Here is a 13,716-nt window from a genome sequence, read left to right on the forward strand (position 1 = left end):
TACCTCCCCACTCACCAGCCTTCCCCAGCCAGCTTACACCTTCATTATCCCAACCTTCCCCACCCAAGCCACCACACCACACACACCCTCTCCCACCCCTACTCTGCCTCTCCCACCCCTACCTTGCCTTTCCCACCCCTGCCTTGTCTCTCCCGCCCCTATTCTGCCTCTCGTACCCCAACCCTGCCTTTCCCCTCCCCTTTCCTTACCCACACCGTACCCCCCCATATTCCACCCCACCTAGCTAAGCCCCCAGCGGCAGTGATGGTGAGCAGAGGAGGCGGTAAAGAGCTCATCCCCCCCCAACAGCCCTCCCCTTCCTCTCACCCCCCACTCACCCTACTCCAACTCCCCTCCCATTACCCATCTTCACCCCCATCCCTTCCCCTCCTTTGCCTCCCATCCCTCGCCAACCACCACTTCCTTTTCCCCTCCACCACTTCCCCTACCCACACCACCTCTATCCTCCCCCAGCCCCCTTTCCTCCCCTCCTTACCTATGGCTCGCTGCTATCACTGCATGGAAAGGGATATCTGGGAAGAGGGAGTTTAGGCTAGGCATTAGACTGGAGAAGAGAGCATAGGAACAAGAAGAGGAGTCTAAGGAAAGGAAGAACACATAAGAGGGTGCACTTTGTCCCTGTACTACGAGGTCTGCCCTAAGCTGGATAAAGTTACCTAGCTGCACAAGGAATGAAGTTAGACATCACCGCACTGAAGAGGCGAAGAACGGGAGGGAAATAAAGCTTAGGAATGGAAGAGATGGCTTCAGCAGGAAAGGAGAGGAAGGGAAGGAGGGAAGTGTCACGACAGAGACGGGAAGGGATAGAAAAAGTTAGCACAGTAGCACACCAGAAATTAAGGCAAAGTTAGAGAAAGAAAGGTCAGGAATGAGAACCGTGAAGGACTGTAGTGGCTTAGGCGAGGTTAGTTTCGTTTAGTATAGGTCAGGTTAGGTTAGGTCAGAAAGGAAATTTAGTAATGAAAGATCAGTGAAGGGATGCAGTTGCTCTGAGGTAATGAAGACCCACAAAACTTTAGGCAAATAAGTGTCAGAGGAATGGGTGGTGAGGCGGTGGTTTAGGGCTGGACCTGGCTGCTGAAAACTTTAATTTAGTTTAGTTCCTTGGGTGGGTGCTGTATGTATAAAATTTAGGGTTATATTAAAGGGGTATGTCTTTAAGGAGTTGAGGTTTATTTGCAGGTGTGTGTGTGTGTGTGTGTGTGTGTGTGTGTGTGTGTGTGTGTGTGTGTGTGTGTGTGTGTGTGTGTGTGTGTGATATACTTCTAAACTCCCTCATTGTTGTACTATTGTTTTGTGTAATATAAAACATTATTTCTTGTATATGCCTTCGAACTCTGAATGTTTGTCATTTGGAAGCTTAGTATACTCTCTTGTGTACTGTACTGTTGTCATAATTATATCCAATAAAGATACCTGGTGTAGTTGGTGATTTATATGTCTTATGATGATGATGATGATGATGATGATAAGGAGTATAAAGAAAAAGGCATATTATATTTTTATGTGTAGACGTATACATTATGTCCTTTGTAGCTTGTATTTCTTCTTGACTAATGTAATTTAAAAAATGGTTGTGTTTGTTATGTGTGGATGCTGATGGGGATATTCCTACACATTGTACTGGGTACATAATCTTTTGTTTTTGAAATTAAGGAAGGAGGAGCCAGAAAGAAAAAAATAACAGGAAAATAGAGAGGTTCTGGTAATACACTTTTTTTTCTCGCCACCTGTGATCCACGGTTTTTATTTCTTTCCCCATCCTTAACCCCTCACTCTTGTACTGATGTCGTTCCTCTTGTGTGTGCTCCTGTACTAATGGTGCTGCTCTTGTGTGTGCTTCAGGAGGGGTCAAATGGCGTGGGTGGGGATATGGCCGCGTCCCCCCGCCGGCAGGTGGCGGGGCCCTCACGATCCAGAGAGCCCCCCAGCATGGTGGTCCAGGGAGACTTCCGCAAGGTGGGTAGCTGGGTCCTTTATTATTAGCTTTCACTTTAACTTGGCCTCAGATTGCCATCCCTCCATCTCATTCCTAGGTTATAACGCCAGAATAACACTGCTCTTTACTCTTTTCACTTAGATCTGACTAAAATCATACCGTCACCCCGTCTTGAATGCTGACTTGTATTGTAGATCGATATTAGAATTTGGTGCTTGTCATGGAATGCTGTGGAAAAAATGTATTGTCCCAGCATATTCTTTTCTGCCACTGAGCTATGGGAACTAAGGTACAAATATAACACAAATCTGGGCCAAGTTAAGGTGAACGAACTATAGAATTGTTTGTCTTAAATAGTGGTTTGGTTTTCAGAATTATTACTGTTGATAGGACGAACACATGTAAGGAACAAGTGTTCAAAAATAGTGGAATATTAATCGTTCGTAGTTACACCGAGGATGAGATGGAGGATGGATTGGAGAGGTATATGAGAGAGGAGATGTGAGCTGGGGGAAGGGCAGCGAAATGGCAGGGGACAGGGCGACATTGAGGCGATTTATTTGTGGCCACCCCGCACGGGATTAAGGCGTCTGACTATAAACAGATAGTAGTTATTGTTTTGATGTTATTGATGTATATTGTATCATCCCTAATCAACCTCCTTTCAGAATTTTATATATATTATGATTATTAAGATTTCTGTGAGTGTGGTGAGTATTCGTCGTCATTTGCCTGAGTGACTGCAAAATCGATTGAGTGAAGGGAAGGAAGAGAGGGTGTCAGAAGTCGATTGAAGTATTGGTTTAAAGTGGAGAAGTGGCTGAGGATTGGGTTCACTTACTGAGTCAAGAATTTTATTGGTCATCCTGTTTCTTTTTGTGTTTGAAAGAAGTGAATGAAATAGTATGTTAGTGAGAGGTGAATGGGTAAGAGTAAGAATGAGAGTGAGAGTGAGAATGCGTAGTCTGATGATGATGATGATGATGATGATGATGATGATGATGGAGATGATGATGATGATGATAACGATGATGATGGAGTTGATGATGATGATGATGGTTACCTGGATTCTGGAGTCTAGTATTCTTAAACGGGATGGCTTGTGAAATTTTTCATGTATTTCACGTGCAAGACGATTTAACTGAGTTGCATGTAGGTGTCGTAGTGAAAGGATTAATGAATTTTGGAAGTAAAAGAAGGAGGATTAAGTGAAGGTGTACGAAACAGACAGACAGACAGACAGACAGAGGAGGCTGTGCTTGCGACAAAAGAAACAAGTGATAATGTGAATTTGCTAGAAGCGAGAGAGGAGGGGTACGTAGAGAGAGAGAGGGGGGAGGAGGGAATAATGTATGTGCTAAAAAAGAGAGAAAGAGAGCAGACAGACACTGAAAAACGCTGAGAGCTAGAGGCAAAAGAGAGAGACAGGTGATAGTGTGTGTGTGTGTGTGTGTGTGTGTGAGAGAGAGAGAGAGAGAGAGAGCCTGGCGCGACAGTCCACACATCCTGCATCTATCCCTCTTTCTCTCCCTCTTCCTATCTCTCTCCAGCTCCCCCCCCCCTCCTCACGCCTTTCTCTTCACTCCCTCTCCTTTCCATCCCCTGTCTTTCCTCTCCATACATGTTTCTCTCCATCCTTCCATCCAGCCGTCTCTTCCTCCCCTGATCTCCCTTCCATTCCTCCCTCCCTCCTATTCCCCCCTCCATCCTTCTCCCGACTCTCTCTCTCTCTCTCTCTCTCTCTCTCTCTCTCGGCTCCTCACCCCGACGATAAACCACCACTCCTGGAAATAAAGGACTTCCAGATTGCGTTTGGGGACCAGCAGGTGTGTGTGTGTGTGTGTGTGTGTGTGTGTGTGTGTGTGTGTGTGTGTGTGTGAGAGAGAGAGAGAGAGAGAGAGAGAGAGAGAGATTTACCTGTCATTATCACCTTTATTATTAGAGGTTTTCCCTGAGCTGAAGGTAATTGTCTGGTAGTAGCAAGAATACAGATTATGAGTTTTTTTTTTTTTTTTTTTTTTTTTAAATGAAGGAGTTAGATATTGGCTTCATTAACCATTCGTTGGAAGAGGTTCCCATGAACTGAGAAAAGCTGTCAGATGATGATGATGGTGATGTTAATGATGATGATGATGATGATGATGGCGATGATGATGATGATGATGATGATGATGTTGACGTTGATGACGATGATGATGAGGAGGAGGAGGAGGAAGATAGGCAGGGAGAGGGAGACAGATTTGAGCGGCAGGGAGGGAGGGACGGAAGGAGGAGGGAGAGTGGAGCTGAGGAAGGGAGGCAGAGGGAAGGTTGTAGGCTGGGAGGCAGGGAGGGATGGGAGGAAGGCAGGAAAGCTTGGGTGGAAGGGAGACAGGGAGGGATATAGACTGGGGGACAGGGAGGGAGGGAGCAGGGTGGGAGGCTGGGAGAGGACGGGGCTTGAACAGAGTCGCCAAAGGATATTAACCTCCTTCAGCCAGACATCTTATTTCTGTCTATGTTTTTCTTCCAGATTATTTTATTCAGTACAAAATAAATCGTAAGGAAAAAGACGCTACGAAATATGTGCCAGTAAATACGGCTCATTCAGTAATCAAGAGAAAAATTCGCATATCGCCAAATAACCCGTCAAAAGATGTTTAAATGCCACTATTACGCCAAAATCTTATAGAAATCGCCAAGGAATATGCTGGAATATTGCTAGGTGCTTGGCGAATATCTTTGAGAATATTTGGCGCTGATGGAGCCATTATGCTAAAAATTGGCGGATGATCGCTGAAGTTTCCTAAAGATCCCGGACAAGAAAAGGAAAAAAGTTGTCTGTGAAAAGGAAGGAATATGCTAAAAATTTGCCTGAATATCACCGAAGTTTGGTAAAGATCTAAAACGAAGGAAAAGGAAGGAAAAATTATTGTAAATGTAATAACTGCTGGAATTATTAAATTATCCCTAAGATTGGCTACAAATGTATAAAAAAGAAAAATCGTTCAGTGTAAAATAGATATGTATGGATGAGGCTCTAAAAATTGCAAATTAAAGTGGATGTGTTGATAAAGAAACATGACTGTAAAATGAATGTATAACAGATTGCCAAATAAAAATGAATGCGTTGATGTGGATATTAAAAACTGTCGCTAAATGCATAATGAATGTTTGTGGATGTGGATATAAAAAAAAATAACGCTAAATGTATACCGTAATGATGTGTGTGTGGATGTGTGTACCAGATCTGTAAAATTGGCAGGAGTGGATGGCAGCAGTGACCTGTTTCATAAGCGCTAGCGGGAGCCCAGACGCCGCCTACCCTCTATTTCATAAGCGCTAGCAGGAGCACCCCAATCTTGTGTCCCCTAACCCTTCCTCCTTGTCTTCTCTCCATCCTACTCCCTCCCTTCCCTAGCTCCCCTCCGTTCCTTCTTCCCATCCTACTCCCCCCCCTCCCTAGCTCCCCTCCTTTTCTCATTGCCCCTCCTCCATGCCTTCTCCTCTCCTCTAACCCTTCTTCTCATCCTTCTCCCTTCCCTCCCTAGCTCCCCTCCTTTCCTCATAACCCCTCCTCATTTCTGTCTCTCCATCGCACTCCCTTCCTCTCCTACCCCCTTCCATACCTCCCCTCTTTTCCTGTTCCTCTTCCCTTCTTCTCTCCCTTTCTCCATCTGTGTCCTTCCTTCCTCCTCCCCTTTCCTCTCCCCTATCTGTTTCTTATGCTCCCTTCCCCTGCTACCCCTTCACTTTCTCCCCTTTCCTTCCTTCCCCAGTTCCCCCTGCCAACCTAACCTCTTTCACACTCCATCCCCATCTCTTTCCCTCCCCCCTCTCTTCTGCTTCTTCCCCTCTCTCGTCTGCCTCTTCCCCTCTCTCTTCTGCTTCCTTCTCTCTCTCGTCTGCCTCTTCCCCTATCTCTTCAGCCTCTTTCCCTCTCTCTTCTGCTTCTTCCCCTTTCCTTCTTCCCCAGTCAACTATCCTAACTTCCCCCTTCCTATCCCATACTTACCTCTTCAGTCCCTTTCTCTCTTCCTCTTCATACACCTCTCCCCTTCCTCTATCGTACTAGCCCTCTTTCTTCCAGTCTTTCCTCCCCTTCATCCCCTCCCCCATTTACTCCTCACAGCTTCCCCCTTCCCTACCCTACCCCTCTTTCCTCCCTCCTCCCCGCTTTCCCCCTCCCCCTCCTGTCTCGACCCCAGTCGCCCCTCCCCTCTTTCATAAGCGCCAGCAGGAGGTCCCACTGTCTCATGTTCCCTCCCCCCTTCCCTCTCCTTCCCTTCCCTTCCCTTCCTGTCCCTTCCCTTCCCGTCCCTTCTCTTCCCGTCCCTTCCCTTCCCGTCCCTTCCCGTCCCTTCTCTTCCCGTCCCTTCCCTTCCCCTCCTCTCCCTTCCTACTCCCTCCCTTCCCCTCCCTTCCCCTCCCTTCCCTCTTCTTCCTTCCTTTTTCCCATTTCTCTCCCTCTGCCTCACCAACCTACCCTGTTTCCCTCCATTCCTCTTCCCCAACTTACCTGTCCCCTCTTATCTCCCCTCTCTCTTTTCCGTTCCCCATTCTCTCTCTCTCTCTCTCTCTCTCTCTCTCTCTCTTCCCGTTCCCTCCCCCTTCCCACTTTCATTTCATTCTTCCTCCTATTCTCTCTCCCATCCACTCTTCCTTCTTCTCCCCTCCCCTCTCCTCCTCCCTTCGCCCCCCCCCCCTCGTCCCTTCTCCCAGTCTGCTTTAAAGAGAAGGAAGAGACTCTCTCTCTCTCTCTCTCTCTCTCTCTCTCTCTCTCTCTCTCTCTCTCTCTCTCACACACACACACACACACACACACACACACACACACACGAAAGAATGGGTGTGTGGCCTATTTTCTCACGGCACTCTGATGATAGTGCCCTTGTTTTCTTTCCTTTTATATTTCTGAAGTAATTACACCATTTTTAACACTAGAGACAGAGGAATGATGATGATAATGATGATGGTGGTGATGATGATGATGATGAATGACGAGGGAGTATGTTCATTTTTCCCTCCCTCCATTTTCCTTGCCTCTTTAGTCGGCTTGAAATCTTAACTTTGTATCTCTTCCCCCTCAGCAGTAAATGATCTCTCAGTCTCACCACTCCAAGCCTCTCTATCAGCATTCCAAATTTCTATTACCACTCCAGGACTCATTATTTCCACTCCGGGGTTCTTTATCACCAATCCAAGCCTCTCTATCACCACTCCAAGCCTCCTTATCACCACTCCAGCCTCCTCTGTCACCACTCCAAGCCTCCCCATCATCTCACCTACCCTCATTATTATTACTCCAACCCTCTCTATCACTACTCAAAATCTATCACCATTCCAGGCCTCTCTGTCACCACACCAAGCTTCATTATCACCATTTCAAGTTTTATCACCACTCCAAGCCTCCTTATCACCACGCCAAGCTTCTCTGTCACCAATCCAAGCCTCCCCATCACTACTCCAACCCTCTCCATCACCAATTCAGGCCTCCCCATCACCACTCCAACCCTCTCCATCACCAATTCAAGCCTCCCCATCACCACTCCAACCCTCTCCATCACCAATTCAAGCCTCCTTATCACCACTCCAACCCTCTCTGTCACCACTTCAAGTCTCTTTATCATCCTTTCAAGCCTCTGTCACCATCCCAACCCTCTCTATCACCACTCCAGCCTCCTCTGTCACCACTCCAAGCCTCTCTATCACCACTCCAAGCCACACCAACACACATCAAAATTAATAGTGTGTCCAACTTGCTTTATTGGCACACATGACACCCTGGTAAGGCGAGTGGGCGGCAGTCAGAGATAAGGGAGAGATTGTGGCGAGAGATAAGAGGTGGAGTGACTGGAGAGATGAGAGGAGGAAGGTGGAGAGACTGGAGAGATGAGTGGAGGAAGTTGGAGAGACTGGGAAAAGTGGAGAGATTGGAAGAATAGATGATGGAGGGTTTGGAAGGTGAGGAAGCGGAGACAGACAGACAGACAGACAGGTTTGGAGAGATGGAGAGTCATTAGAGATGGGGAGACAGAGGTGTAGAGATGGAGAGACGGGTGGAGAGAAGGAGAGGCATGGAGATACTGGAGACAGTAAAGGTGAAGAGACTTAGGTGGAGAGATGGAGAGACGGATGGAGAGAAGGTGAGACTAAGGTGGAGAGATGAAGAGACCGGAGAGATATAAAATTAATTGCCTGTCCAAGTTCCGCCACTGACATGATTTCCCCTGTAGAGCAAGAGAGAGAGAGAGAGAGAGTCTGGTTAGGCAAGGTATGGGGTCGGTGAGGATAATGGGACAAGACAGGAAAGGTTAGGTAGTATTTATGAAGAGGCAGGTAGGGTGGGTGAGGCAGAGTAGGTGAGGCAGGGTGAGTGAGGCAGAGCGGGTGAGGTAGGGTGAGTGTGGCAGGGTGGATGAGGCAAAGTGAGAGTGGGCAGGGTGGGGAAAGCAAGGCAGGGTAAGAAGGGTAGGTAGAGTAGTGGTAGGAGTGGGATCAGTGAGGAGAGAGAGAGCAGGGGGTTGGGATGCAGGGTTTAGGGTGTAGGGGGGAGGAAGTATAGGAGGCTGAGGGGGGTATAGGTGTTGCGTTCGGTGTTCGATCGTGGGGCTGATGGAGTTTATGAGTAGCTGGGTGTACTGTGTGTGTGTGTGTGTGTGTGTGTGTGTGTGTGTGTGTGTGTGTGTGTGAGAGAGAGAGAGAGAGAGAGAGAGAGAGAGGAAGCAACACGAGAGTGGGAGGTGGGGGGGTTGAATCCGAAGTAAAGGTGAGAAAAAAGGTAAGCAAGGTGGGAAGGGGGTGAGGGAAGGAGGGGGGAGAGACACTGGGAAAGGTGTGAGGGAGGGTATACGAAAGGGGAGTGGGGAGGGGACAGCAGGAGGTGAGAAGAGAGGGAGAAAAGGAAATTAGGAAGGATGGCGGGAGAATTGGTGGAGAGAAAAGGGGGGAGACTGAAAGGATTTTAAAGTAGGGGAGGGAGGTGGGGAGGAGTGTGGAAGCACAGAAGATGAGAAAGGGAGTAGAAAGGGAAGGAGAAAGAGAGAGAAAAGGGGGAGAGAGGGGGGGAGAAGAGGAGGAGACGTAAAGAGGTAAGAAGGATTGAGGGTGAAAGGTTACGTAAGAGGTGAAGGATGAGACTTTGGGGTGAGGGAGGAAGGATGAGGGAAGGAGGGAAGCAGGGTTACAGGTATGAGAGGTGAGAGGTAAAGGAGGCAAAAAGGGTGAGAGAGAAGCAGTGAGAGGGTGGAATTAGGGAAAGGGATAGGGGATGAGGAAGGGGTGAATGGAGATAAACAGTAGAGGGGTGTGGAGGAGGAGAAGGAGGAGGATAAAAGGGATGGAGAGATTCGAAGGGGCGAAGGTGGAGAGAGAACCAGAGAGATTGGGGGTTGACGGAGGGGAGAGGGGAGGTTAGGGGTGGGAGTGGGGTGAGGAAGCAGGTGTTGGGACCGCAAAATCTTTGTGACGCGGGGGCGTGTAATCCCGTGGGGCCGGAGGGGGAAAGAGAAGGCAGGGAGGGGGGAAGAGGAGGCAGGGAGGGGGGGAAGAGGAGGCAGGGAAGGGGGTGATAAAAGGGGCAGGGAGAGGGGAAGAGGCTGAGGGTGGGGATGGTTAAGGGTAGGGGGCAGGCGGAACCAAAATGCCGAGACAAAATGGTGCGGGGAAAAATGTAGAATGTTATGGAAGGACGGAAATAAAACACGTTCACCCCCTCAATCCAGTAACGCAGAGTGGCGTTCATAAGGGTGCAATTTGCCCCATGTTGGCAGGTGTAGTGTCCTTTCGGGTGGTAGGATGTGGTAATAATTATATCACTGGTGCACTAATCATCGCTCCACCAGATACGTAGTGAAATGGTTAAGAAGGCTGACTAATCTTCCACAGTTTCCTGTCCTAAATCCATAAATAAATCTTCGTTGCGAGGCGAAAATTACTTCAGCTTATAATTTTTGTGCAGGATGGTCAGGGAAAGGAGTGCAACAATCTTACCTTGTCTACTTCTTCCTGTAAAAACATACCTAAGTTACGAAAAAGAATTGATCGTAACTGTGAAAATTCCACCAATGATTTGTATTCCTATTTTTGAGTTTTTTCCTTTATATATATATATATATATATATATATATATATATATATATATATATATATATATATATATATATATATATATATTCTTGCCGCTTCCTGACGATATTATTAAATTTTAGAGGAAATCTTATTACAGTACTTAAGCCTTGTAGCTGATTTTTTTTATTCTTATAATATCTGTACTTCCTTCTGCCAGTGTCCTGTTATTATTATTATTATTAGTAGTAGTAGTAATAGTAGTAGTAGCGTTATTAATATTATTATTATTATTATTATTATTATTATTATTATTATTATTATTATTTAAGAGCAAAAATAAAGGAAAGCAACAGAAATATAAAGTTACATAGATACACAGACCACACACCCCGTACGGGCCTTCGAGGTGGTACGTAATAGAAAGACTCACTCTAATTAAAGAGGCTTAAGAACAGGATGAGAGAGAGAGAGAGAGAGAGAGAGAGAGAGAGAGAGAGAGAGAGAGAGAGAGAGTTTCTAGGTGTAACATCCTTAAAATTAATAAAAGACAAACAATCTAACTCTGTGTTGAAGAATTGCAGTATAGCAGATTAGGAACAGTATAGCATAGAAGAGAGAGAGAGAGAGAGAAGGAGGGTACGATGGTGTTCAGTGTTTCGAGTCCTTCCATCACTCCTCTTTAAGGGAGGGAGGATGGAAGGGAGGGAAAGTGAGGGAGGGAGGAGGGGGGAAAGGGAAAGGTAGAGAGGGAGACTGAGAGAGGGAGGGAGAAGACGGAGGAGAGGAAGAGGGGAGAGAAAGAGAAGCATGGGATGGAAGGAGGGGAGGAGAAGGAAATGGGGATAGGGAGGACGACTGGGAAGAGAGAAGGGAGGAAGGAGTGAGAGGGAGGAAGGAAAGAAGGAGAAAAAGAGGAGGAAAGGGTGAAGGAAGGGGGGAGGGAAAGGGGTGAGGGAAGGGGGAAGAAAACGGGAAGAAAAGGTTGAGAGAGAAGAGAGGAAGGAGAGAAAAAACAAAGGGAAAAGAAGGAGGAAAGAGAGGAGAAGGAGAAGTAAGGCCAATTTTGATCCTACCGTCTTTCAGTTTTCTTAACCTTAGTGCAGACCCCCAGTAGTGAAGGGCTTAATGAAGGCTTTAAAGAACCCCTTCTGTTCGAAATGTTTGTTTTGAGCTGAAGAAAATCGTCTGGAGGTGGCATGAATAAAAGAGGTGACGTTAGGGAAATGAAGTGATGATGTATGGGAAGGTGGGGTTTGAGGGTTGGAGACTGAAGAAGAAGAAGGAGGATTACACAGGATTACACAGGAAAGCAAACAGCAACAGACCTTATGGTCCTTTTGAGGCTGTTTGTTAGAGAAAACTATGACTACAAGATCTAACTCTACATGTTGAAGGATAAGGATAGTAAAGCAAGAAGGCTTCCCCCACCACCAAACCCTCCAGGAAAAAGTGAGAAAAACCACCATTCAGCATGGAAAAACTGACATGGAAGTTTTATAGGAAACACTGGAAAGGAAAAGTCACATTCTATAATACTTTATCTATAAGCTACCCGATAGAGTAACCTGAAAGAGAGAGTAAACAAATAAAATAATAGTTACGGCATGACATTATAAACCGGTTACATTGAGTTAATGAGAAGTTTGTGGACATAACGTGGAAGCTACACACTGCACAGTGTGGATGTTTAGGGGTGGTGCAGCAGCCTTGCCTGGCGCTTTTAAGGTAGGCAGCAGTCAATCAGGCCCTAGCTCCGTTTGCTCCACTGAGACAAGGAACTCTCCCATGTGGGACAAGTACACAAGTTTCATCCTGAAGCAGTGACCCCTGGTACATTAAAAAAATCCCGATGGTGGTCACTTGACTAACAGGGACCCTCAGTGATCCACAGCCCATCACAGGTCGAAAGTAAGAGTAGTGACCGTTAACTCAGGGTTATCTGTGCAGATCCTAATCTGTGCTTATATTGCTTTCTTTGCACTGGGGAGATTGAAAAGTATATAGGACGGGTGTCTTAGATAAAAGGGGACTGCACAGTGCACAGTGTAGATGTGCAATGCACAGAGTGGATGTTTAGGGGTGGTGCGGCAACCTTCCCTGGCGCTTTTTAGGTGGGCAGCAGTCAGTCAGGCAATAGCTCCGTTCACTCCACTGAGACAAGGAACTCTCCCATGTGGGACAGTACACAAGTTTCATTCTTGAAGCAGTGACCCCTGGTACATTAAAAAAATCCCGATGGTGGTCACTTGACTAACAGGGACCCTCAGTGATCCACATCCCATAGAGGAAGGGGAGGAAGAGGAGAAGCAGGAGGAGGAGGAGAAGAAGAAGGAGGTGGAAGAGAAGAAAAAGAAGATGAAGGAGGAGGTGCAGGAGCAGGCGCTGGAAGAGGAGAATGAAGAGGAGATGGAGGAGAGAAGTAGCATAAATACCAAAAATCCCAATGAATTTAACAAAAAATTTATAACAGAAGCAGTTCCGAAATTTACTGTAAAATACTGATGATGAAAAAATATGAAAAAAGTTAAAATTTACCGAAAAATGTGTGGTGTCGAGAAAATGCCATTGACGAATTCCACCGAGACATTCCCAGCTTGTGTGTGGGATCTACCTGCTCTCTCTCTCTCTCTCTCTCTCTCTCTCTCTCTCTCTCTCTCTCTCTCTCTCTCTCTCTCTCTCTCTCTCTCTCTCTCTCTCTCTCTCTCCCTTTCCCTTTCCCTTTCCCTTTCCTTCTTCATCCTCCTCCTCCTCCTCCTCTTCGTTCTTTACCGCCTCATTCTCAAACCAGCAGCACCATCTTCCTGCCTGCTTGATCCCTCTTCCTCCTCCTCCTCTTATCCTCCACCTCTTCCTCTTATCTTCCTCTTCTCATCTTCCTCTTCTTCCCATCCTCTCTCTCCCGCTTCTTTCCACCTCTCTTATTCTTCGCTTCCACCTCTCCCCTTTCCCTTCTTTTTCGCTTCCTCTTTCTCCTCTTCTCCTTTTGTCTTCCTTTTACCTTCTTCATTTCTTACCTTTTTCTTCCTTGTTCTTTTTCCTCTCATCTCTGTCTCCTTCTCTTCCTCTCTTTCTCTCTGCCCCTTGAGTCTTATTATTTTCTGTTCTGCCTTTTCTTTCTTTTCTCTCTCCTTACCCATGTTCCTTTCCTGTAATTATTTTTTTTGCATCTCTCTCTCTCTCTCTCTCTCTCTCTCTCTCTCTCTCTCTCTCTCTCTCTCTCTCTCTCTCTCTCTCTCTCTCTCGTGAAGTGGGAGGAGGAAGAGAACAGACTGGGAATGAAATACAGGTAGAGAAAAGCAGTAGGGGAGGGGGGAAGTGATATTAAACTCCCCCTTCCCCTTCCCCCTCCCCTTCCCCTTCCCCCTCCCCCCTCTCTTCTCCCCCCACCTTGGAGCACTGCCAGTAGAGATCAAGAGAGACATTTATAAAGAATCTTCCATTAGGCATTATTAACAAGCCCCCATAGCAGTAGTTTACCATAAAAACACATCATTTATATATGTTCTTAATATTCACTGAGATGGGGTAGTGATGTGCTTGGTAGGTGTGTGAGTGAGGGTGAAAATAAATGAAGAAGTTTTTATTTTACGACTTAAGCTGAGGAGGGTTTGTAAATATGATACTCGCCCCTCAAACACACACCTGTTAACGCCACACACACACACACACACACACACACACACACACACACACACACACACACACAC

The 13,716-nt window shown here is 46.6% G+C and overlaps 1 protein-coding gene across 1 annotated transcript in view; it reads left to right on the forward strand.

The window, feature by feature from the left end:
• Positions 1–13,716, forward strand: part of RhoGAP100F (Rho GTPase activating protein at 100F) — a 90,787-nt gene that overhangs the window by 21,413 nt on the left and 55,658 nt on the right. Inside the window, exon 2 of the mRNA XM_080279480.1 lies at positions 1,867–1,980. Within this exon, the coding sequence (XP_080135606.1) occupies positions 1,867–1,980 (114 nt within the window). The remainder of the gene's footprint in view (positions 1–1,866; positions 1,981–13,716) is intronic.

Source organism: Coenobita brevimanus, chromosome 78 (assembly GCF_032717465.1).
Source record: "Coenobita brevimanus isolate Jiangsu-jjx chromosome 78, ASM3271746v2, whole genome shotgun sequence".
In the NCBI taxonomy this organism is placed as follows: Eukaryota; Metazoa; Arthropoda; class Malacostraca; order Decapoda; family Coenobitidae; genus Coenobita; species Coenobita brevimanus.